Below are 24,843 nucleotides of genomic sequence, written 5' to 3' on the forward strand. Positions count from 1 at the left end.
GTTTCATACTAAAATTAATGGTGCCTTCCTAATGTGTAAGGACAAGAAATTGTACAGTTTCATGTAAAGATCATTTCATGCAAGCAGTAGAAAATAATGAGAATTACTAATGTTTTAAAAATCATACTTCAGGATTATCTGAATTAAACTCATTCCTTGCTGTTAATCTGTTTCTTCCTGCAAGCGCTTAGCATACGTTGTAGAATTTATGTGGTCAAATGTCTAAAATTATCATGCTATGAACATAGTTTTGTGAAACTTGGCTAAATTTTTTTCATCAAAATTTGTCTGTTCACATCAAGGAAAATTCCCCTTTCCCAAACAGTTCCTGTTAGAGGAGTTATAGCAGTGTCTGCAAAATAGTATTAGCCCACATATAGAACAGTATTGAATTTTATACACTTTGGATTCTGGTATGGATACTTTGTTGTAAAGAGCAGGAAAATATTGTTCAATTAATTGATTTTTAGTAAGGCTCACAGGAGAGCTACGGGCTTGCATCAACCAAATTTGACAAAGGAGTAGAGTTTTCACAAATACTACAAGCTCTTAAAAATCATTGGCTGGAAGGAGAGAAGCTATAGCAGGAACTCCAGGTTCAGTTGTCTGGTGTGCTGGTGCATTAGTTAGTGTTTAAATGGTCATTATTTATGAGCTACTCCTTACCTTATGAGGAAATATGAGATGAAGAGGTGAGGGTAGGAAATTAAAATACTCTGTAAAGGAAGTGAGTTTATAGAGACATAAGGAAATTAACTCAGATTGCTATGATGAGGAAAGAGGTAGAACATAGGATACAAATCCATAGCAGATCAACTTCATTAGTTCTATAGCTGAGAGAACAGTTTACTTCCTTTCAAACAGTAGGTTGGACTAAGTATTTGAAATAGTAGAACAACAAGCTCTGGGAGCTGGATTAACAAGTTTATTATAATTACATAACAAGTTGCATTGTTTTATGTAGCACTAGGGAAGTGACACAGAGTAGAGGAAAAAAAACGTACGGTCTGCGAGAATCTGGGTAACATACAGACGCACAGATATTAGTGCTAGGGATGAAATTGGATGGTGAAAATAGAGAAGAGGAGGAGTAGGACTGGGAAGGCAATGAAAATGTAACTGGAAGAAATGTCACTGGTGGCTCAGCATTGTGTCCCTGGAGTGATGAATGAGGTCAAAATATTTGATGGCTGAATAACTGAATAGCATGAAGTATATTCTCCTGTCAGTTTATGAGTAAGAGGGGCAAAACCACAGAGTGATTCAGTACCTAAGTCATGATCCTGCTCCGTGTCTTTCCATTGGAGAAATACCCCCACTAACCCTATATGTGAAGCTGGGGGTGACCAACCTCCAAAGCTTGGAGATCCAAACTTAAGCAGTCCACATATCTTCTCGTAACTCCCTACCACAGGCATAGGAAAAGCAAATAGGAGGAGGTGGGACAATTTGACAGTTTCCCTACCCATCCATGCTGACTTATGTTGCTGTAACATTTATCTTAAAGTAGGTTTTATGTGTAGTGTAAACAAAATATAATAGTGGATTGCTACTTCCATGCAACAGTGTTACAGAATTTTATTAAATATACTCCAGTTATTATTAGTTGGTTCATGTTAATAAAGCAATAAGCAAGCCTAGGCAGAAATAGTGGAAATCATAATACATGGAAAAGAACAAGACCCAAAGACCTCTGGAGGTGCAACCTCAACTAGTAGGACTAGGTTAAGGCTATGTTTACATGTTGTATAAACATCCTGCATTTTCTGTGGATGAGCTGCAGCATTTGTAGCCTCTCATGATACAGTCACAGATCTCTGTGCTGTTTCGTGCTGTTGCTTTACAGTTTCTTTGTAAAGTTGGTCACCTTTTAAGTATCAAATATGAAATTGTACACATAAATACATATTAAATCTGCTTTAAAATCTGAGATTGGTCCTTTATTTTGCTGTGGATTACTCTTAAAATGTGGCAGAATACTCAGCAAATCTGACCATCTCTTTTGTTATACTTCTTAAACTGTTAAAGATTTTTTCTTTTTTAAATAAGAAATATGATTGCAGATTTTTTTACACTGTCTAGATCAAGAAAATTCTATGTTCAGTTTTTTGCCTCAACTGTTCACTCATACAAGAAAGAAATCCCATTTCATGGAAGTCATTCAAAGCATTAATAATCTTGCTGCATCACTTCAAAATAAATAGCACAATATCCTTTTAATTATACATACACTGTGGCTTAAAAAGAGACAAGTGACAAAGAAAAATCTGCATGATAAAAGGTCCCTAAATTTGCAGCATCCCCTGATCAAGACTTATTATGAATCATTTACTGCGCACTCTTTCCTTGCCTGCCTCTAAGCTGTCTTGAAACCCTGTTCCATGAACAGTGTCCAACTATATCCAGTCAGAGCCACCACCACTTCTGTCACTGCATCATGGTTAAAAGCAGCCCTACTGGGGCATGCCAAATGAGGGGAACAGAACTAGAGCAAAACCAATCTCAAGTAGATGCAAAGTTAGCCTGGAACATCATTCGTATGCTCTTTCCTTGATTCACCTTCAGGCCAGTAAACAGCACTTGTTTATTTTACAGATAAATAGATATTGTAGGCCCCCAATATCTGAAGGGGGCTTACAAGGATGCTGAAGAGGAACTCTTCATCAGAGACTGTAGTGATAGAAGAAAGGGTAATGGCTTCAAACTTAAACAGGGGAGATTTAGGCTAGGTACAAGGAAGAAATTCTTTACTGTGAGGGTGGTGAGGCAGTGGAACAGGTTGTCCAAGGAAATATGGATGTTCTATCACTGGCACTGTTCAAGGTCAGGTTGGACAGGACCTTGAGCAACATGGTCTAGTATGAATTGCCCTTGGCTATGGCAGGGGGGTTGGAACTAGATGATCTTGAGGTCCTTTCCAACCCAAACCATGCTATGATTCTATGATTCAGTGCTGTTGCAGTTATACAGCTTTTCTAGCAAGAAGAAAATGTTTAGGAACAGCTCTTTGAATATAAGTCCAAGCCTCTTGTTTCAATGGCTTGTTCAGGGCCTGTTAGAGTTGTGGAGGACTCATATTTGGTGCAGGCTCCTTAAGTTGTGAAATTTAATCACAGAATCATTATGGTTGGAAGGCACCTCTGGAGATCATCTAGTCCAATCCCTCTGCCATGTGTGCTCTCAGGTATCTCTCATGTTTTCATTGAGACTGCTCTGTCTTGGTTTGATTCTTTATCTATAAATGCTATTTAAAGGCTGTTACCTTTTTTTTTTTTTTTTCCTAACAGTATCAAGGACAAAAATAAAGGTGAACTAATCCCCCCAGTAATGAAGGAAACTGTATCCTACCTAAAAAGAAAAGGTGAGTTTTGTCAAAAGAGGATGTATCTTTTGGAACAAGGACAATAGTATGAAACTACATAACAGTGCCTGATTCAGAAAGTTTACATCTACACAGGATATGTTTATATCTTGAAAACTTGAGTGGCAATTGGGCATAGCCTTGAGAGCATTCATGGGTCGGGAATACTTATCATCAGATTATTGTCCCATTATGAAAAAAAAGCCAAAAACTTCTTGCCCTTTGGATTAATTAGGGAATAGAAAATGAGAGATATCTTGAATACCCATCATCAACCCATGTCATATTGTTAGTTATAAGTAGAGCACTTAGTAAAAATCAATGAAAAGTTTCTGGGTTTTATAGGCCATAAAAATTCACTGAAAAAAACATGTTTTGCAGGAATAAGCCCAAAGTCCTCCCTTCCCAAAGTATTTTTACTGGCATTTACAGACCCTTTGTCTGCAGTTCATAACTGTAGTATAAAAATGCAGATTACAAAGACCCGTATTTAAAATGGGAGTGTCCAAATCTGAGTTCCCTTTACCACCTTTGTGCACAGGGCAAAGAGAGAGTAGACTCAGCCACTGGCTATACCACTGAGCTCCCAGTGCATACCAGACCAACCTAAAAGGACCAAATATCAGGTGCTATCTGTAGGGTAAGTGCACTGTGTTCCCTACATAGGGGCAAAGGCACATGCAGGGAGAAACTCAGAGGTAAGGATACAGTCTTGAAATTGCTTTTCCCAGGGTAATGTGATTGTGTGTTTTGATTCCTGATTTTTAAGGCAGTCACAGCAACATTTCCATAGCTCTTTGTGCTCCAAGGCTCCAGAGTTTCACAATTTGTTGCTACATCTTACAGTATATATACCTCTAGCCTGGGTACATTTATCTTAAGGTGATAGAACAGAAACAGAACATAACACAGTTATGTGTCTGGCACAACGTTACACAATGCTAGAACTGGGAATGATTAGTAAGATCTCTGAAAGAAGGGTGTGAATTTTTAATAGGTATGTCAAGCAAAGAAAATACAAATGTGTTTAGTTCAGTTATTTGGAGGAAAAAAAAATAGAAAAAGGAACTTCACCGGCATTTAATATGCCATTAAGTTTGCTTAATATTTGAACAAATTTTGAGCATCAGCATGATTTTTGTGAAGACAAAATCCAGATGCAGATCTCTGTATTTCTGTTAAATGAGTTTCATCTGAGATTTTCCTCATTTAGAGAGCTATTTTAAAGTAAATTTTGAGTAAATTATATTCTTCTATAGACAGCCAAAATCTTTATCCCACAACATTCCCAATTCTTAATTTACATCCCTCATCTATCATTCTCAACAGCATAAATTTTGCTTTCAGTATTCAAATAGTATGCATCAATGACTTCTATTCACTTTAGCTATTGCCACTAGGGTTTGGTCTGGGTTTGAGTTTATTTGAACCTGAAGTGAGAAATTTCAAACTTTTTAAAAGCATGCATTGCATATGCTTCACATTTGTGAACACAAAGGGGAGGGCAAGCAAAATGCTGCTTCTCAGCTTTATTGCTGATTTTCAAGGGATATCCTGGCTTCATTTAAATCAGTGCAAGATCATACTGATTTAAATGAGGACAGACTAGATGGTGTCTTGCTGTCATCACTGGGCTATGCTCTTTTGTATTTTAGCTTTAACCCATGGTAAATAAGGACATTAAATAACTGCCCTTTTTATTTTTGTTTGATTTCACACGCTGAGTGAAGTTCATTAATTACATGGATAGCAGAATGAGAGAGACATCCACTGCAGTGGACACCTGCTTACAGCTTGCAGGCAGTGGAGCATAGCATCTATAGGGATACTTGTATACCGAACAGCTAGCTCCTCACCTCTTGAAACTGCTGATTTATCTTCAAAATACGTGCAGCAGCCAAGGCCAAGTACTGGAGTGGGGCTAGTTCTGCTTATAAAGGTATATACTGATCTGCAGTAGATGAAGAGTTTCTAATAGACTTTTTTGAAGGCCTCTTGGTCCTAATACATGATTTCCACTCAAGCCCATAAAGCTGTTGGATGTGCTATTTCCAGACTGTTGCTAATGCTGAAAACTTTGCAGGTGTAGCTTGTGTCAAATACTATGGCTGGATACAGGGAATGTAAATAGTTCACTACTAAGAATGTTGAAGGCAAGTGACAGGCTGCTTGAGACAATCCGTGTAATTATAATTGTAAGTGGATAATTAGAGCTTGTGTAGTGTATCAGTGCAGGCCCCATCTGCAGATGAAAGCCAGACTTTTTTGTGTTTTAAATTGTTATGAAACAATCATCCTTACACATATTTAACTTATCTTAATAGGTAAATACCTCTTCCTCACTAATCACAGGAGTCAAGAGAGCTAAAATGAGGATGGATCTTATACTAACATCATTATTTCTCACAGCTGTTATTGTTTAGAAATTGAACAAAAATACAGTCACTAAAATGTTAATTGATTTAAATTTTTGGCTGTACTTGGGAGGAGGGCTATGCATATCTAGCACTTTCTTGGACCTATTTAAAGATTTTAAGGAAACAGAAGGTTTATGGCCATCATTATATTGTGTTAGTGACCAGTAACTGATAGTTCTTGCACTGATCTGACACAAAACCTCCATGTCTTGCTTTTGTTCTTATCTTGGTGTTTTGTTTCATCAGTATTGAACCAATCCCATACTTTTCTCTGTTAACAATTGCTGAGTCCAGCTCAGGTACCCACAGTTTTCTGAAGCAGCAACACCAATTGCACAGTACAGGGGGAAAATAGCAAGTTTTAGCTCTCACGGTTGTGATAAAAAAGGGTTGGCTTGACTTTGTCATTGCAAAATTTCTTCTAGATGAAATGTTTGTTATTCTGAAAGCAGTAATCATACTTGGGTTTTCTCCAAACTTCATCTCTTTTTTTTGGGTAAAATTTCATCTGTTCAGTGCAGTATCAGCACAGTTTGTAAAGGGTAGTCTCTGAGGAAACCTGATAATACTTCTGAACAAAGCCCTTGTCCTACTTTATGTGTCTATGCAATTCAGTTGGTATGGCCAGTGATACCTAGTCCAGTCCATGCACTTGCTAGCTGGATTGTCTCTTTTTTTTTTCCCCTAGCTGTCTGTCCTGTGTCCCCAGGAAGTAAGGGCATTTTCCAGCCAAGCCCAGGTTTGCTCAGAGCTGTCATATTCCCTATCATAAAGAGATCTTCACAAACCAGATTTCTAAGGAGATGGCTTGTCAGGTAGAGTGTTTTCTGACATTCTCAGCCAGCTGATGCTTGAAAGCCAAGTACCTGCCATGCCAAGGCTGTTAAGCAGTAGGTGATAGACATGCATTTTTTTGCACTTGATTATAAGTGTGCAGGTATCTGTTGTACCTGCTGTCTGCTATGATTTTAACTCTTTCTCTAAATCTGGAATATCTCAATTCTGCCATCAGCTGCAGCGAGTGTTGGTTCCTGTGCTGACAGCCCCGGGAGTCTGACTGGCAGCATTCTTTGCACTCCAGACGCAGCCATGAGCACAGTGAAAGCTTCGGATCATCTTCCGGAAGTGACAAAAATTCACTGTCATTACCCTATTCCATTTGATTTTGGCATACTTTGCAGCCTCACAGAATTTGTTTTCTTTTCACCCTAGGTGCAGTATTTCCACTTCTTCCCGTTGCTACATTTTCACATCTATGTACCTGAAATCAGTTTCTGAAACTGACTTGGATCACAAAAGCTTCTGCAAAGTCATGCTTCATCAGCAGGGTTAATATTCCTTGAAACATCAGAGACCCTCTGACATCTGTTAAGTCCATTCTCTACAGCTCAAGCTCTTATTTCTTGAACAGATCTGATGAAGGATCTGTGGTGACATTCAAACTAGGCACCAGCCTGCAATAAGTATGCTATCAGGCTAAGGAAACTTTCAGTCTCTAAAGTTCACCCAGCCATCTCCATCTTAATGACTCCAATCCCTTTGACAGATTGCTTCATATGATAATTTTCCTTCTTGAGGTTTAAATTTTCTGCCTTAGTTTCAGACAACACTGTTTACAGAAGTGTTCTCCCCTGTGTGGAGGCATCCTTATCTGTACAAATGAGCCAAAACTCCCCTTTTTGTACTGAGTTATTGAGTGGGTTCTGACAATAGCAAACATGTCCTCATTCCCAACAGCCAAATCAACGTTATGACAGTAAGTGTGGGTTTCTTCCTCATATATTTATCTGAGCAAGGTAACTCTCACTGTATCCAGTAAGTCACTCGGTACCTTAACAGAGACTAAAGAATCCACTGTAAGCAGATATTACATCTGTTTGTATTATGCAGATGAGCTCTATTATGGCTGATGCTTCAGACACTATTACAATAAACATAACAAATTAAGTTTCTTAATTTCTGTAATAACTTTCAGGTTATTTTTTCAAGAAAGGAAGAGAAAGTAGCCATTTCACCACTGTCGCTCTAACTCCACTTTAGAGTAAAAAAGTATTTTTAAAGTTTTTGATACAAAATTTTAAAAATGCTTAATTTCAGTTCATGCTAACCTTCACAGGGAGGATTTGGTTTCCTAAAATGGGTTCTGAGTATCTGAGAAAATCATGAGCTCATTAGGACTAAACCTCAGAGTCCATCTTCTGGACCAAACCAGAGAAGTCACCTTAATTCAGAAGTAAGGTGTTGGTATCATCCTGAACCCAATTGATTATTTAGTCAGTTCAAAGAGGAAGGTCAGATTTAACATAGCACATTTGTGGCTAGTTCATCATAGTAACTGGCAAACCAGAGGACATTTTTTTCTACACTGAGCCTCAAAACCACAACCAGTTCCTCTGTCTAGTTTATAAATGCAAGGCTTGACTTACACTAAATAAGGTATTTTTTGTGTACTACCTTATGTCTGCCATGCCACAAGAAATTACCTTGCTTAATTAAATATTCACTCTCTTGTCAGAACAATTCATAAGTGTTTCTAATCTGGTGTCATTCCTTTGGCAGTAATGATCTTGATGCTTTTCTCCAGGAGGCCCTTTTCTCCAGGAGGCCAAACTTACGCCACAGGGTAGTAATTTTCTTTCTCTGGTTAATATGTTCTCACATGTCCTCAGTCCTTCCTTTGTGTGGAAATGAGACTGTTAATGTGGGCTCTCACTTCAAACCAACTTTTCTGTAAGGCCATGCTCTGGAGGATGTATCTTTCTTTGTATGGCTTCCGTAATGCTTAGGGGACAGGTTTGTGTGAGTGGCTGAAGCTGCTGGCACTGCCTACACCAACCCATGAGGGCAGAGAAGGGCCTGCTCTCTTCAGAGTGCCCAGCCTCTGAGGCAGTTGTATCTGTCATAGCATTTAGGATTCAGAAATGCACTTCTAAACTCAAGTAAGATGTCAGAGCAGAAGTTCCCATTTGTGTCTTTTACTTACATGTGCTCAAGTCTGTCTTAAATAGTAATACACTGTAATTTGTATTGGTCATGCAAAATGCCAAATTGAAATATAGAAGTAGGGTTATTATTGTTAATACATGTTTTCGAGAGTATGGCCAAAGGTATAAATGAAATGCTTGTCTGTGGTTTAAACAATTTAAAACAAAAGTTAAATTTCTAAATTACTAAAATTTCCAAAACCTGATAACATTTGCATTCTACGGAATGGCTGTATAAGGAAACAGCTACAAAAAAATTGCATAGAGAACTGATTACTAAAGAGGCTGTGTGAGATCAGCAGCAGCTCAGAGGTAACGGAACAATAAACTCATGGTGAAGGAATCACACTACAGAATTATAAAACAGGGAAGATAACTGTCCCCTATAGGGAAATTATCTTGCAGTAGCCCCCATTGCCAAGTCTTTCTCTCCTACTTCATCTCTTTTGTTGACTGGGAATGCTTTGCAGCACAATTTTTGTTCAACATTGTCTCGTGGTACCACAGGAAAATCCTCAGCAATGGCTAAGACTTCAAAATGAACGGTAATAACCGTGCTATAGAAGTTTAATGATCAATAAAAAATATCCTATGGTATGATTATAGTAACAACTAAAGCGGTCCTTTATCTGTTCAATAGCAGAAGCAGTGGTAAACATGATTAATTTTTCCTCCTCATCCCCTCCATGAAGCACAACAAATCTTGCTGATGGAGAAAGTTTTGGTTCCATTTTTTAATGTGAATGAATACATTCTGGTGGTGATAGTCAGAACAGGTAGAGATGGATGGTTATGCATTCTGAATAGGTTTGGATTGCTGCAGCTTAGCGAGTTTTCCTCCTGGCCTCCACATCTTGTGATCAATCAAATACCTTTTAAAAATGCAACACTGGGAAAACCTGACATGGGCCATATAAACAAGTCTGAATTCTTGGCTCCTTTGTTTTCATATGAATGTTTTACCTAGGGTTCATGGAAATGAGATAAATCCAAAGACTGGTTCTTGTGCCATCAAATAAAAATGAACCTTGTAATAAGCACAGTTTGTGTTTTTGGTGCTCAGGCATTGTAAATAAATTTATGTTCAGAGGTGCCAAGTGTAAAGTGGGAATATTCATTCATAAATCCAAAGGCTGGAATCTATGCCATTCAAAACTGCAAGGACACAAATACATTTTGGATTCTTTGGAGGATGCAGAGTTCTACATTCTTGCTGCCGCTCAGCTTTTCAGTAGAGCTGGAACTGTCCCTTCTCTTTCTCTCTGCCCTCGATCTTCCGTGTTCCTTTTTGCACTGCAAATCATCTTTACAGAGTACAGACATCACACTCACTTGTTCTGTATTCATTGCACAAAGGGAAAGAAAGGCTATGCCATCTCAAACTTGTACTGTATTCTAGCTTAAAAAAAAAAACAAAAAAAAACCCAAAACGAAACAACCACACGCCCCCCTAAAAAAAAAAAAAAAAAAAAACAAAAAACCTCAAATTTGACCTAAACATAAAAATTCACAGTTAAAATATGCTATAAACTCATGAGCTCTCACATCAGAAATAAATAATTTCTAATTCTTAAAAAGGAATCTTACTAGAATTAGGTAATCTGCAAGAAGATGTCTAAATCAGTTGTATTAATGAGAATGATAATCTCTTTAAAGTCAGGATGGACGCTTCCTGAGACTTGGCAGGACCCTAGTGAAATGAAACATTTCCAAACTCAGTTTAGGACAGAAGGAATTTAGATGCTCGTTCTGCTTTTTCTCTTCTGAAAGCAGACAAATTATCAAAGGGTTTTGGTGCCAGCAACCCTCAAATCAGGGATGATTGAAAGAAAAAGAATGTAATTTTCTTGTCTCCCTTTCTCTGACAAGTTTGCAGCAATGTGACAGCATGTGTTGCTTTAATTTATCTTTATCAGTTTTGATTTTCTGTGTCTTTCCTTGGGGACAACTGATTGGGGGGCATAAGGGGGTTAAGTATTTTTAGCAACAGTTTATTAACTCAGAATGTGACAAAGTTGTGTCATTGTACTGTGAAATTTTGTCTGCTGTGGTAAAAACCATCTTATTTCAATGTGGAATGAAGTGCCTGCCTGTTTTCATTTATGATTACTGACACTGAAATAATTACTCAGTTAAGTTCTCAATTGCAGAATCGTTTTTCATTGAATACAGATGGCTCCTTCTCTAGTCACACACTGTGTTTTCCCCACACTTAATATTTAAAATAAAATTTCACTCTTTTTGGTCTGGTGAGTTTAGTGAAGGGTAGCAAAAGTCCATGCTATCTATCTATCTGTCTGTCTGTCTAGCTAGCTAGCTAGCTCTAGATCTTTTTTTTGGTGAGGGCGGGGAGCAGTTTGTGCTGATTTGTGTGAGGCTCTGCAGCATTGGTAGAGTATGTGAGTGACACACAGCTGCATGTTTATCAGAATTGGAAAGCCCATGTCAGTCATCCTCTAGCAGTGTTCTGGCAAGCACTGCTGCTCCAGGGTTGGTATTCTGTATGGACAGTGTTACCCATGCTATAAATGGCAAAATAGTTCAACTCATATGCACACAAATTCACTTGAAAGAGACAGCTGACATGAGTCATGCTGTAAATGGGATTTGATTGAAAAACACTACTAACAAAAATTAAATAGGCTACTTCAAAATGATGTTTTTTAGGAGGACAAAACTGAATGCTTTGAGCTGTAATGACCAAGATTATCCTTAGCCTTTTTTGTTTTCTCATCCCATAACTCTGGTAGCTCTAGCATGAATTTTGTCTGAAAAAAAGAAGACAAAGGGATTAATTTTGTTTTTGTGTGGGCACCTTGTGTTAGCTTAATTATGGTAGTTCCAAGAAGTAGCTTTTTTTCCTCTAGTGTCTGAGAAAGAGACAAGATTGAAGAAAATATTTCCTGTGTATAAGGCTGTGTATTTATCCATCACAATGGAATAACCTATGAGAGTCTTCAGGTCTCTTTCCTCCTTCCCATCCCTTATTATGTTGGGGGCATATGCTAATGCTGTTAAGGTTATGTGACATGGGAAATGCCATCGTGTTTTCAGGTAGCTTTTCCCTGCCCTACATAAAAACACAGAAAGCACTGAAAGCAGTTAACGCGCTTACAGACTTCCAAGAAAAAAAAGTATCCTTTTCAGTTTGTGCACATCACAGAATCCAGGAAAATATATTGCTAAAGGACTGTCTCTGGACCCAGGCTCATTGTTTTCTCCCTTCAATAGCATAACTGCTGTTGACTCATATTTTTCTTTACGAGTAGGCTGAAGTTATGACCCATATGTTATTTAAAAATTGCTATATTATTTTCTGGCCTCAGTATCTTTTATGCAAAAAAAAAAGATGTGGCTATTTTGTGGTTCTCTTACTTTAGAAGAAGAATATAGCTTTTTCTTTTTCCCAAAGAATTGCAGTAACTTTTCTTCAATTAGTGGCATATCATTTGGGTAGGTTGCCCACAAATCTAAGAAGGATTGGAGATATCTGCTTTGGTAGTTGGCTTGTTGCCACCTGTGATCAAATAAATTGCTCTATATTGATTCATTTCAGCCGACATGGTAAATGAATTCTGGAAGAAGCACAGATATTGCCTGTATCCCAGATTTCTGCAGATGAGGGTAAAAGTTGCTTTTCCCTTCTCTCAAAAACATACCCATGAAGAGCTTAGTGTTATGTGCCATTACAATAACATTGATGGGATGCAGGGCCAGACAAGTACAGCTGCTGTCTGTGCTACAGATTAATGTCTTTAATTAGACTCTTGAAAGCTTAGCCAATAAAGGCATAAACATGTTAAAAATTGATATTTATTACATTGTAGTTTATACAGTGAGAGTCACTTCAGATTACAACATTAGCTATTAACCTAATTCCTCCAAACCGAATTGCAAGCATTTATGATGTCCTTTTTCTGAAAAACTTGTTTCTACAGAAACCTTTAGTCCTAGTCCACTGACAGCCAGCATAAAATTCTGCAAATTCTCAGGAAATTGTTGTTGTTCTTGTTTGCTGAGGGCAATGCCTTGACGAGCTAGCTGTTCACACTGCCTCTTCCAAAGCCATGTCTTTAGACTGGTGGCACTATAAATCTAATGGAACAATTTTACTATGGTGATGTTGTTTTGCCATAACTTTATTCACCTGAAACATGATCTGATCTGGAATAAAGCAAGTGGTCAAATAGATCAAAATTATTTTCCAGTTGGTCACCACACATGTCCTTCTTAGATGTTGTAGTTTGAGAAGTTGTACTCCTTGTAGTACTGAATGCATGGGCTGAAGTTTTAGTATTCAACCTGGAATTTAACAGGCAGGGGTGTGAATGCTTAGAAAGTAACTAGGAGCTAAACTCCAGCTAAGCCACTAAATCTGGTCAGCAGAGCACTTTCAAGTAGAGGTTGGGGTCCTTTGCAAAAGTCTTCCAAAGAAGTATATGAAAATTTACATCAGTAGTACATTATCAATTCTTTTAGTATATTTATCTAAATTCATATCAACAGTACTAAGTGCTATTCTGTAAGGAATGGTTTCATTAAGGAATTTTGTATTTATTTACTTTTTTCATATATAAAATACAAATGCAACTTGGTTGAATTTACAAGAATGACTGAATATCTTTCATTAATGTATGACTCAAAATTTTTCTAGAGCACCATGAATATTCTTCATCATGCAAATAGATGTATGTGTACTTTAGTTGAAATACGTAAATGCTGATGTCAGTCTGGCTACTTACCTGCTGAAAGATAAGCAATGAAAATCTAAAAAAGACAATCTGATCTTCTACATTCATATAAAGAAACATACAGCAGTCCTTCGAAGTCAGTGGGTTGTCTGCCACGCTTCTTAAAATGTCAACAATTTTATGTTTTGTCAGACACGCATAGGCTAGTATTTTACATTACTCTGCTTCCAGTAAGAATCTCCAATTCAGCCTACATGTGAGCCAAACTGCATTACCTGCTGGGTGGCAGGAACAGCACAAACTGGTGAGAAGGAGAGAGAGAGAGGGAAATGGGGATTTTACCAAACTAAAAGGCAAGAAGTGTACCCCAGGTCTCAAGAAAAGGTAACACTTCTTGTCCCAGTTCTGTTCTGCATAATCATTCAGATAAATAACTTACCTTGAAAGTTGTTGTCCAAATTAGATCCTTGATTGGGTGCAATTTATTAACATTTTGCCTCTGTTGCTGAAGTCAGATTTCAGTTAGTCCGCAACAGGAGATGTATGATAAATATTTCGTAAGTGCTTCAAGACTAGAATCAGGTATTTCAAAATACTATCGGCAGGCAGAGTGCTGACTCCCACTGGCTTCCAGAGAGAGGTGGAAGGAGCAATGGTCTGCCCCAAACTACCTTTACAATGGGGAAGCCAGTACACCTCCCATGGTAAGAAGTATGCTCTTCATAGTATCCAAAGATCCTATGAAATATTCCCTAGCCTAAAGGATCTTGTTTTGCCCACTGGCAGAAGAGGGAGCCTAGAGAATCTTTGCAAATTCCGTTTTTAGCTTGCTAAAAGTTTAAAGCAAGAATAATACATGATTCACAGGTGTGGTTTGGTGCTCAGTTTTTCAGATAACACTGAGTTGGAGTGGGTGTGTAAAAGAAAAAAAACGTATAAATCTCTTGCTTCCATGTCATTAGGTGCAATTGAAAGCTACTTTTGATGAAAAATTATATTTGGCAAGACACTCTAAAACATTTAAGGAATGTTCGTATTATTTCTATGTGACACATTATAAAGAAAGTGCCGTAGGCAGTGCTGAAACATGATTTGATCCAACCTTCTATTCTCAAGGACCTTATTTCCAAAAAATGAGTGTATCACTCTGTTCTGCTTTCAAATGAGCCTCTAGAGATAAACAAGAGAGTGACAGCTTCTACAGACAAGGCCTGCATTAATTGTTTTTCAGGACTACAAGTAGAGGGCCTCTTCAGAAGGTCAGCCAGCATCCAGACTATCAAAGATGTTCAGAAACTCTACAATCAGGGTAAGCTATCATCGTACCATCACTAGTAATAGCGTGAGGGCTTTGTTGATCTTAGTTTTGTTGGTGAAGCATAAATGCTACTTTTCTTATAATTAATCACAAAAACCTTTGTAACATAGAATAATAAGAGCACTAGTACAGAAACCTGAAAGGCAGCAACAGACACCTAATGCTTACTGAATAGCAAGTCATCAGTTGATGTCAGGCCAGAGCTTACAACATTTGTAGCAGCTAATGAATGATAAGGTAAAAGTCAGAAATGGTCTTTTTTTTTTCCTCCAGAACATTAATATTGCCTTTTTTTCACTATACTGTCATTACGAAGTACAATATCTCTGTCATTTTGCCTCTTGTGTTTTTTTCCATGGTTATGGCAAGGAAATATTTTTTTACCTAATTTATGAAATAAAGTGAAGTAATTTTGAAAGTCACTGACTTCCCTATGAAGTCATTTTATGAAATGCCTTTATGGGGAAAATCTCTTATAAAAAGATTAATAAAACTCTATGAAAAATACAAAATAAAATCCCAGGAGTTTAGCAGCAGACAGCCAAGAGGTTTTCTGTTCAAAATGTACAGTTTTTAACAGTGAAACAGTTTTAAAGCAGTAGTTTAAAGAAAAAGTAAAACGTATGATTGAACACCATTTTTTCTTCTTTTTCTCCTTTAAGGCAAGTCAGTGAATTTCGATGATTATCAAGATATCCATATTCCTGCTGTTATCCTAAAGACTTTCCTTAGGGAACTTCCTCAGCCATTGCTAACATTTGAGTGTTATGATCATATCATTGGAATAACAAGTAAGTATAAATAAGTTTTAGAAAAATTTACGTAGCAAGTTCAAGTGGACCAGGCTAACGCACAATCACTGCTGTTTGGTAACCATGACATAGTTGTGGGTATATAATGTTATCAGTGCTTCACTGCTGCCATGGATGGACAACCTCATAATCTGTGCCAGAGCAAAGTGGTCAGGTTTACAAAGACACTTTCTGCCTTTTACAAGGTTTAGTGGTTTATCTGCATATCATGCTGTATTATTAAGAATCGGATCAGACTTCTCACTGTGAGGGCTCCATTTTTATGTCATGGCACAGCACTGAGTCAGTCTCAGTGATTCAGATTATGTCAAAGCAGCTTTAGTTTTAGTAGCAGGATTGGCAGAATTGTGGAAACAAAATTTTTCGGAGGAGATTGTTTTCATTGCAACTATTCCCATGAGATAACATATTGGGGAAGAAAGAATCTAAAGCCGGGAGAAGACACTGATTAACGAGAGATCTGACACCACATGAAACTATGAATTATAAAGCTTCAGTTATGTGGCCTTTGTAAGGGACTAGAGTTTATAATGCTAGCAGGGTAATCCCCTAACACAGGGGACTTGAATATCTGAGATCCCAGAGTATCTGGGAGTTAGTACCTAGCACTTGTAGAGACTGTTTTTTGCCATCCAGGCAATAGACAAGCTAGCAGGGAACCCATAGGGCTCCCAGTCACAACTCACAAGCATGCATTTTCCCCCGACCTGCTTTTTGAGGAAACTGTCTAAATGGAGTATGGCTTCCAACTGAGTCTGTTAGCATACCTCTGGTAACCACAGACTGGTGCTGTTCGAAGTGTAGGTAATCATCACTTATAATGACTGTTGCTGTTGGGGCAGGGCACTAAAATAATTCAGACTGGGGATATATCTCAATTGCTACATGTTTGTAAAGTGTGGAAGTACAGCAAGTATGCTGTAGCTAGGTATACTGTATTCTAGGAAAATTTCTTACCCTGTGCCCAAATAAATACAAAGATAGAAGGAAGAAATTCTTCACTATGAGGGTGGTGAGACACTGGCACAGGTTGCCCAGAGAAGCTGTGGCTGCCCCATCCCTGGCAGTGTTAAAGGCCAGGTTGAACAAGGTTTTGAGCAACCTGGTCTAGCGGAAGGTGTCCCTGCCCATGGCAGGGGGCTGGAACTGAATGATTTTTAAGGTCCCTTCCAACCTGAACTGTTCTGTGATTGGACTTGCTATGAAGTGTGATGTCCACTATCTTTTCTTGATGCTGTAGTGATATCCTGTAAAATATCCTAAGTTTGAATACAGTGCAGAAGGGAGCTTTGAAGATGTGTGATTGCAGACAGCTGTCATGGTGATTTGAAAATTCTTATTCTGTCTTGCGGAAGACACGAGAGCAGTGTTATGATGTATCTATTACAACTCTTAACCTGCAAACCCAGGAATAGAGTATCTCTGCTTTCCAGTACTTTGAAATCATGGTGCGCTTTTTTCTTTAGTGTCTTCTATGAAACATGTTTTTAAAGAGTTATTGATGGGACCTGTGAAATAAATTAGCTGAGTGATGGAAAAATTAATAAAATCCTGAAGCTTCTAATTGTCAAATAACTTCTTTGGTCATGAAAACTGCTAACAAGAGTTCCTTTAGCCAGTATACTAAACTTCCTGCATTATTTACTCTGTGGAAGGCTGACAAAAGTATTTGGCTTAGATTATTGTGTTTTATGGGAGCTGGTAGCTTTGCAGTAGGAAAAATGTCAACACGGCTCACCATAGTATAGTTTCATGTATTTAATTCAGAGCATAAGGGAACATTTAACATGCTGGAAGTTTGTGCATGCACACTTTCTTATGCATGCCTCTAGCTGTGTCAGGGAGAAAGAAATGCAACAAATGTAGAAAAACCATCAGAACAGATGGGCTGGTTAGGTCAGGGATGATCAGACCTTTTTCCAAATTGGTGTTAAACTTTCAGTACTAAAATAATTACAATATTGTTCAGAAAAAAAAAAAGAAAAAGACACTTGGTACAGCATTTGAAATAAAGTCCAGAGTTAGTATAATGCTCACCCAGACTGTCTACATGGTGCAAAGAGTTTGGGGTCCAGATCTGGTTTTGTCCACTTGTAGAAATGGGTTAATGAACTTGTTTAGGTTAATCTCTAGAAAATTCTTACCCACTCAAGTGACTTTCTAATAAATATTTGCCAAGACAAATATTTTTCCTTCAGAATCATAAAAGTGTTTTTAAAGTTAGTAAAGTGCCAGAAATGTGTTTTGGGCAGGACTATGTCTCAGCAAGAATAAAATCAAAACATAAAGAGTAGATGTCTGGATTCAACGTGTAGAGAGATAATAGGATTCAAATCAAGACCTTTGAAAGTTCTCTCTAGCAAATACATTATTTTGGCTATTTCACTGAATCAGTACTCTGGAAGTTAGTCTTAGCCAGATACGTGATAATACAAAGTAAGATAGGGACATTCAAAGGGATAACTCGAACTGCTACTGTGATTGTGGATGTCAATAGAGCTGAATTTTTGGTCAGTTTTACAGACAGCTATCTAAAGTAATTCCAACAGATACACATAAGGTATTATTTCTGGTAATATTTTGATGTTTTGGAGTTAAGACCGAACTGACTTTGACATTGCAGGTGTGGAGAGCAGTTTACGAGTCACCAGATGTAAACAAATCATTCAAGGACTTCCTGAGCACAATTACGTTGTTCTGAAGTATCTGATATGCTTCCTTCATCTGGTGAGTGTAAGCAACATTTCCAAAATAGCACTGGTCTTTCATTTCCAAACCTGTTCTTGTTAAATGTAACATGTGACATCTCCACTGAGTAGTTTAGAAAGGACGGTGAGATTGTTGTGCAGTACTTGCCTATGGAATGAACTCCAGATGCAGAGCCCTCCAGTTCTAGTAAAAGTTAGTGCTAAACAATGATCTGACCATCCCTTTCCCATGAAATTCTTTACATGTAATGAAAACTACTGGGTAAATTTTAGTAGAACTCTGCCTGCACTGGAATATGTAAAGTTCTGTCCTCTCCACTCTGTGAATGTATGTTTTTATTGATTTAGGTTTGGGTTTTTTTCCTATTTTGGAGTGAAAAAAAAAAAAAAGTCTGAAAAAATGGTTGTATAATTTTTGATGCCAGAGAAAAATTAGGTGAAATCACCTTTTTCTCCAAAGTATAAATCTTGGGCAATTAAAACAACAAATAAATTAGTGTCATTTTAGAAAATGGCAAAAATATTGATAAGCTTTAGAGAAACAGTCAGCAAAATATTTTGTATTAAACCTTAAAAATAACATTTTGCTATTTAAAATAGCCTTTCATTCTGTAATTTAATAGAGTGTTAAATGAAAAACTTGAAACATGCCATTTTGCAAGGATTTTTGGTATGATTCAGATTAATAAAATTATATATCTTTTGTCCTACATTTTGATTTGTTAATTTTCTTTTTTATCCCAGTTTTTGGAATCCCTGCAAGTGTAAGGGTTTGGGGAAAACCCATTACAAACAGTTCTAGGGTTAGCTTAGTGACATCCTTTTGTTGCCAGTTTATGTGCAGGAAAAGATAGTAATTTCCCTTCCTTCTGCCTTATCCAATGCATTGCCTCCTCTAGATTGCGTTTTCCAAATTCAGATGCCTAAAACTGAGGATCATGGTACAGCTGACACCTAAATAAAGTGATCTGGCCTTCAGAAGTCTTAATCACCCACCAAAGCAGTGTATGTGGAATGACACTGATTTTCACCAGTGAAGAAATTAGCCCTCAGTAACTGTTTTAAGTTACAGTCATGTTTTCCATATTCTAGTCAATAGCATATTTCAGAAACAAGTACATTTAATCCCTTTTTCTATCGAAATGCTAGAGAAAAGCAAGATTAAAGGAAACACATTGATACACCCTCACTCAGACAGCACTTGCAAGGTTCCTGTAATACCCGCATGTTCATTTACTGTTGCTTAAGCTGAACTCTAATGCTATGAAGGAAACACTCATGTCATTTGCTATTATTTTAGCAACTATATCTGTCCTCAGTGTTATGAATTGTGTAAGTGACTTTATTCCAATAATAGATGCACCATCTCAATGCACTTTTTAACAGCTGAGCACTTGAGGTGTTAATGAGGTGTGCAAAAGCACTACATAGTGTTTTCTGTAATTGGGCAACAGAACATAGCATTATTTTTGAGTATGCCTTGTTAGGTAAAGCACAGCATCAAGTTGATATTAGTGCTCAGATCTGCAATTTTTGCTGATCCATGGTTTTTCATCCTTAATATCTCAGGGAATATTTGCATTTGGAAAGGTCAAGGGAACATGAAACAATCTAGGAGCTAGAGACTTCTATTCATTGCAGATTGGTGTGCTGCACAAGCTGCCACAATTCAAACTTTAACAGACCACTCTACCAATAATCCTAGTTTTTACCTGCAAGCTTCAACCTTTTCACGTATAAGAGGCAATTTAATTCTTCCATGAGCTCATCCTTGAGTAGTGCAAGAGGTACTTGTGATAATTTCATGAAGTGGGATGAATTGTAATCACTAGATGCAGGTTTTGAACACTCGAAGTTTGATACAGGCTTGTGGGAGACAGGGGAAATAAAATCCCTATTTTCTCTGGAGTCTCAACCCCCTTACTTAATGAAACAGCTCCTTCTAGTCCAAGGAACTTGGAGCTGAAGTAGTGCTAGAGACAGTGCTACTCCTACAGAAGTAACAGACTTGAATTTCAGAAATAGGTCCAAATCCTTTAACCTTAGATTAGCAGTGATTTTGCCAGCTATTAGCCCAGAGCACTGTGAAAGTGCTCTGTGATAAGCTGCCCATCTCCACTTTGCAGTGCATCTGATCGCTAGAGAGGGATTTGCAGTGGACTCTTGGAGCTGCAGTTGACTGGGGTCTTTAGGCAGAATTGGGCAACCAGGAGCAAGAGGGAAAACAAAGGCCATTTTCACAAGTTAGTCCCTGAATTATATCTGTACAAAACATCAGTGCTTGCTAAACCAATTTCTCAAAAGGTGGGTGTGCTAACAAGTGTTCCACAAGCCCTGTGTTGCACATGCAGTGAATGCACATGCAAACTTTAAGGGCTCAAAGAAGCCTTCTTGCAAATCGTTTGGCAAAGCAGTCAGAGAGCTACAGTTATCCAGTTCTGAATCCAGAAACCATTTAATAGAAAACTGTAATTGTACTTTCCACAACACTCTAAGACTAAATAATCAGGAATGTTTGTAGAGACAAAAATATAATTTAGATTGTGGTTTTATAGCCGTGTCTTTGGTTTTGGTACCAGCTGATACAGCCCCCTCTCTACACTTGCACACTTTCCCTCTTTGCTGCTTATTTCTGTCCCTGCAGTCACGCCTGATGCAGGGGAAGGGAGGCTGAGTTGGCTGAAAGAACCACTGCAAAAACCTGCCAAATTCAAAATGTTAGTCTTGGACCATCTAGAAGAAATAGACAGGGTTTTGGGGCCCACAAGCTATGCTTCAGATCTGTAACTGAAGCACCAAAGTTAAAGCCAAATGCACACTGGGAAACAAAAAAAAATGCTCTGAATTACTGTTTTGTCTCAATTGCTTGTCCAATTGAAAAGTGTAATTAAGCACCAGCAAAGCTTGGGGGTGGCTGGAGATGACAGGGCATGTTGGGAAGGATTAGATGACTAAGCCTCATGGAGCAGACACAAGCAGTTGGCATGTCTGCAAGGTAGCTGAGAGTGGGGGATAGAAACTTATATTTCCAGTCAGTTTGTGGGGGTGTTTTAATATCTAGTAATTTTCTTTTGAAAATGTTTTGTGGGGTTCCTTTCAGCATTGAGACTGAGAAAGGCAAGAGATGGTGATGTCCTTACCATTTTTAAAGTGTGATAGTAATTGGCTGTTTCTACCTTCTGCATTTCACTAAGTTCATTAGGTAGTATAGTGTCTGTCTGATATTATAAGTGGCTGTCTCCTGCAGTATCTGTGAGAGTGCAGGGATGCAAATTTGTGGAATCCAAAATCATCACAATTTTTCTGGGATGAACTTGGTATTTATTTTGGCATAGTGAGGATGTATATTTTGCATTTGTTGATGTGGCAACATGCATTTCTTCCCAGTGATGAGTTTTACAATGTACATGTATTATTTTTCCAGAGGACTGTCTTTCAATATTGGCTGTCATTAGTTAACTGTTTTTTCTATACATGTTCCAATGAAGGGGGAAAGCCAACAGAGTGGAGCTGTGTAGTTCTTTGTTGTAATATTTTTCGGTCATGTTCAGATGATCCCTTCAAAGATATGATCTAGGTCCTTGGAGAATTTTCTTTTATTAGCTTGTCAAAGTGACAGATCAAGTATATTTTCAACTGAAACTGAGACAAGGGTTACTAACTTTGTGAGGGAATCAAAGGAGTCAAGGGGATTAGTCCAAATGCTAAATGTGATTTGTATCTCTTGGATAGAAAGTAGCTTTGGGGTGCAGTTATTTAGAAGAATAGCCCATGAAGAGGTTGGCTGACTGCATGCTGCCTTTACATGGTCTAGTTTTGGAAGAAAAAATCAGCTGCTCATCATGGTGTTGTAGATGAAGTAGATGTGTTTGTGTCATTCAAGAAAGAAATCTGGCATTGGAGTAGTGAGGGGGGTGAAATGATGTGTAGCCCAATCCCCTCAGGGAGGGATAAAGCCATTACCACTGTTGTGACAAGGTTTTCCTGCTTGCAGCTCTTGGCAAGTCAGCAAAGACTATTGTGGAGAGAGCTGGAATCAGTTACATACTTTTTCTTGCATCTGCTGAGGAAGGCATTGCTGTGCATTTTGGAGTGAAACAAGGTGCCTGTGTCTCTCTTGAATTCCTAAGCGTCAACTGCAGTCATGACTCACAGATAAGATTTAGTGTAGCTCTGCTTCAGATGATGGGGAATGAAACCTGAGTTACCAAGCAGAGGGCAACTGGAGTTTGTGCGTATGCTAAGAAGTGTTCACATAATCACAAAGTTTTTAGAGATTTTCCTCTAGTGTCCTCAGGCTTTTCATAGTACTACAGAACTGCTTTTTCAGGAGGCACTCAGAAGGAGAATTTTTGCTTTCCTATTCCACTTGACATTGTAGCTGAAAGAATACATGAGAGATTTTGTTCAATAATTCCCTGTTCTAAGACGACAGCTTCAGAGTAACAGTTTGTGACTGCATAGTCTTCCATGAAAGATTACTAATCAACAACTGCAGGCATCAGCCTGAGAAGAACTGAATTACCTTGGTCAGGAAGAATCAAGAGCACCTTTGGTTTCCTGGCTCCTTACAGTAGCAGAGAACTTCTCAGACAGCATGCCCAGGCCATATGGGGTTTAGGATACCCGTCATGCTGTGCAGGAGAGCAAAACACAGGCAGATTCTCTGCCAAGCTCACACAGAGAAAAAAAATCATATATACTGCTACCCAATTGTGAGCTCACATTCACAGATGGAAGTAGAAAACATCATCCAGGTGCAGAACAGGTTTCAGTAGCTCATTATCGCCTCCATTGCTTCAGAGGAATTGGATGGATGTTGAGGTACTTAGGAAGTGAAGTCATGCATCCGTGGGAGAAAAAAAAATCCTTCTAAACCCTTGCAAACAGCTCCAGAATTCCTCAAGGCTTATTCTTTAGGGGACTTAGTACTGAAGCAGATGGGGTAGCTGTTTATGCTGTCCTTCCCCTCCCCTCAGCAGAAAACAATAGATTCCATATAGAAGGATTGGAAACAGTTTTCGTAGCATAAGGAAACAGTTCAGCTTTTTTGCCTGGCTTACTGACATCTTATGTTGTACTTGAGGAACACAGACTCCAGTAGCCCCATAGCTCAAGGCTACATAGTCAGCCCTGAGGCTGTTAATAAGCCAGCGATATACTGTGGCCAGGGTCTACTCCCATCATTGGTTTATTCTCAGTTCAGGATGGTGTCTCATCTCTCACTCTCTTGGGCATGTGTCTGCATACACCTGTTCATGTTTATATTTTCCCAGGTTTCACAGGAGAGCATATATAACAGAATGACAGCATCCAGCCTGGCCTGTGTCTTTGGTTTGAATTTGATCTGGCCATCGAAAGGAACAGCCTCTCTGAGTGCTCTGGTACCTCTGAATCTCTTCACTGAACTACTGATAGATTTCTACATGAATATATTCAACTCCCGAACAGTGCCTGGTGAGATCTTACCTTAATGCTTCCAGAAAGGACAATGGAGAATGTGACTGCATGAGGGAAAGGTCTCCATGCCTCAGCTGGTGGGAACTATATATTCAGGGTTCTCTCCTGTGAAGAAAACTTTGCAGAGTAAAGTATACAGAGTAAAGTTTCTTAACTTTCCAAATACCAAAGATACTGGGAGGAGCACACTGCCCCACATATTCTTGTCAAATATGGGAGAATATGTGCATGAGCATTCAAAGCCCAGCAGGTCAAAGTGAATTTCCTTATTAAAATTGAGCAGCTTACAAAAACTGGTGTATTAAAAAAAATCATGACACTGTGCCAGTCTTTCATGTCTTTGGGGATCTGGAGACCTTACTGTGTGGCATCATTTTCTGCATGGGCAGAGCTAAATTCTGGATCACTCCTGAATGTACAGCTTTCTTCATTTTTTTTTTTTGTTTGGATTTTAATTTTGTTATTTGAATACAAGTTTGTTAGAAATTTTACTATTAATAAAGATGGAATCAATTTTTAAGATACTAAAATTTCTAAACTATTTTTTTCTATTTATTTAAGTGTCTTGTTTTACAGAAAAAGTTGTGGGCAGTTGTGGCACATCAGGTTGCAATTAGCATGGAGAATAAAGTGTTTCCTGGGTAATTTGAGTTGTGCAGACAGCTAACTAATTATGCTTGCAAATATCTAATATATGCAGTTAATCACTGTAGCTGCACATGGAAAGTGTGTGGAAGTGTTTTTCCTTCTTATAAATTCTAATGAGGAGCAATAATCTTATGTTTTTTTCTCTAAATACTTGGAATTTTCATCAGTGGAGTTATACCAGTGAGTGAATAATATAGAATATAGACTTAACTTTGAGAAGAGTACCCCTAGTGTTTGGGCTGCATGCTTTTGCAGTTTGAGTTGATAGAAGTTTGCTCTTCAAATCAGTTTCTCTAGAAAGTAATACGAGCAACAACCTGGATAATGTACCTAATATCATTTTTATACATTGAAAGTCTATTATAAGTCCCAATGTGAATAATTAACCAATGTAAAAGGAGAATTTCAGTGTTTTCTTTCTAGCTATTCCATTAATAATGCTTA

The 24,843-nt window shown here is 38.1% G+C and overlaps 1 protein-coding gene across 3 annotated transcripts in view; it reads left to right on the plus strand.

The window, feature by feature from the left end:
* ARHGAP8 (Rho GTPase activating protein 8) overlaps positions 1–24,281 on the plus strand; it is a 71,408-nt gene extending 47,127 nt beyond the window's left edge. For all 3 annotated transcript variants that reach the window (XM_062634898.1, XM_062634899.1, XM_062634900.1), the window contains exons 9-13: positions 3,288–3,361; positions 14,685–14,762; positions 15,434–15,562; positions 18,207–18,310; positions 23,568–24,281. In XM_062634898.1, the coding sequence (XP_062490882.1) occupies positions 3,288–3,361; positions 14,685–14,762; positions 15,434–15,562; positions 18,207–18,310; positions 23,568–23,765 (583 nt within the window). In that variant the 3' untranslated portion in view covers positions 23,766–24,281. The remainder of the gene's footprint in view (positions 1–3,287; positions 3,362–14,684; positions 14,763–15,433; positions 15,563–18,206; positions 18,311–23,567) is intronic.
* Positions 24,282–24,843: the final 562 nt, after the last annotated feature.

Source organism: Pezoporus occidentalis, unplaced genomic scaffold, assembly GCF_034315485.1.
Source record: "Pezoporus occidentalis ecotype Australia unplaced genomic scaffold, CSIRO_AGI_Poc_V1 ctg44, whole genome shotgun sequence".
Lineage (NCBI taxonomy): Eukaryota > Metazoa > Chordata > Aves > Psittaciformes > Psittacidae > Pezoporus > Pezoporus occidentalis.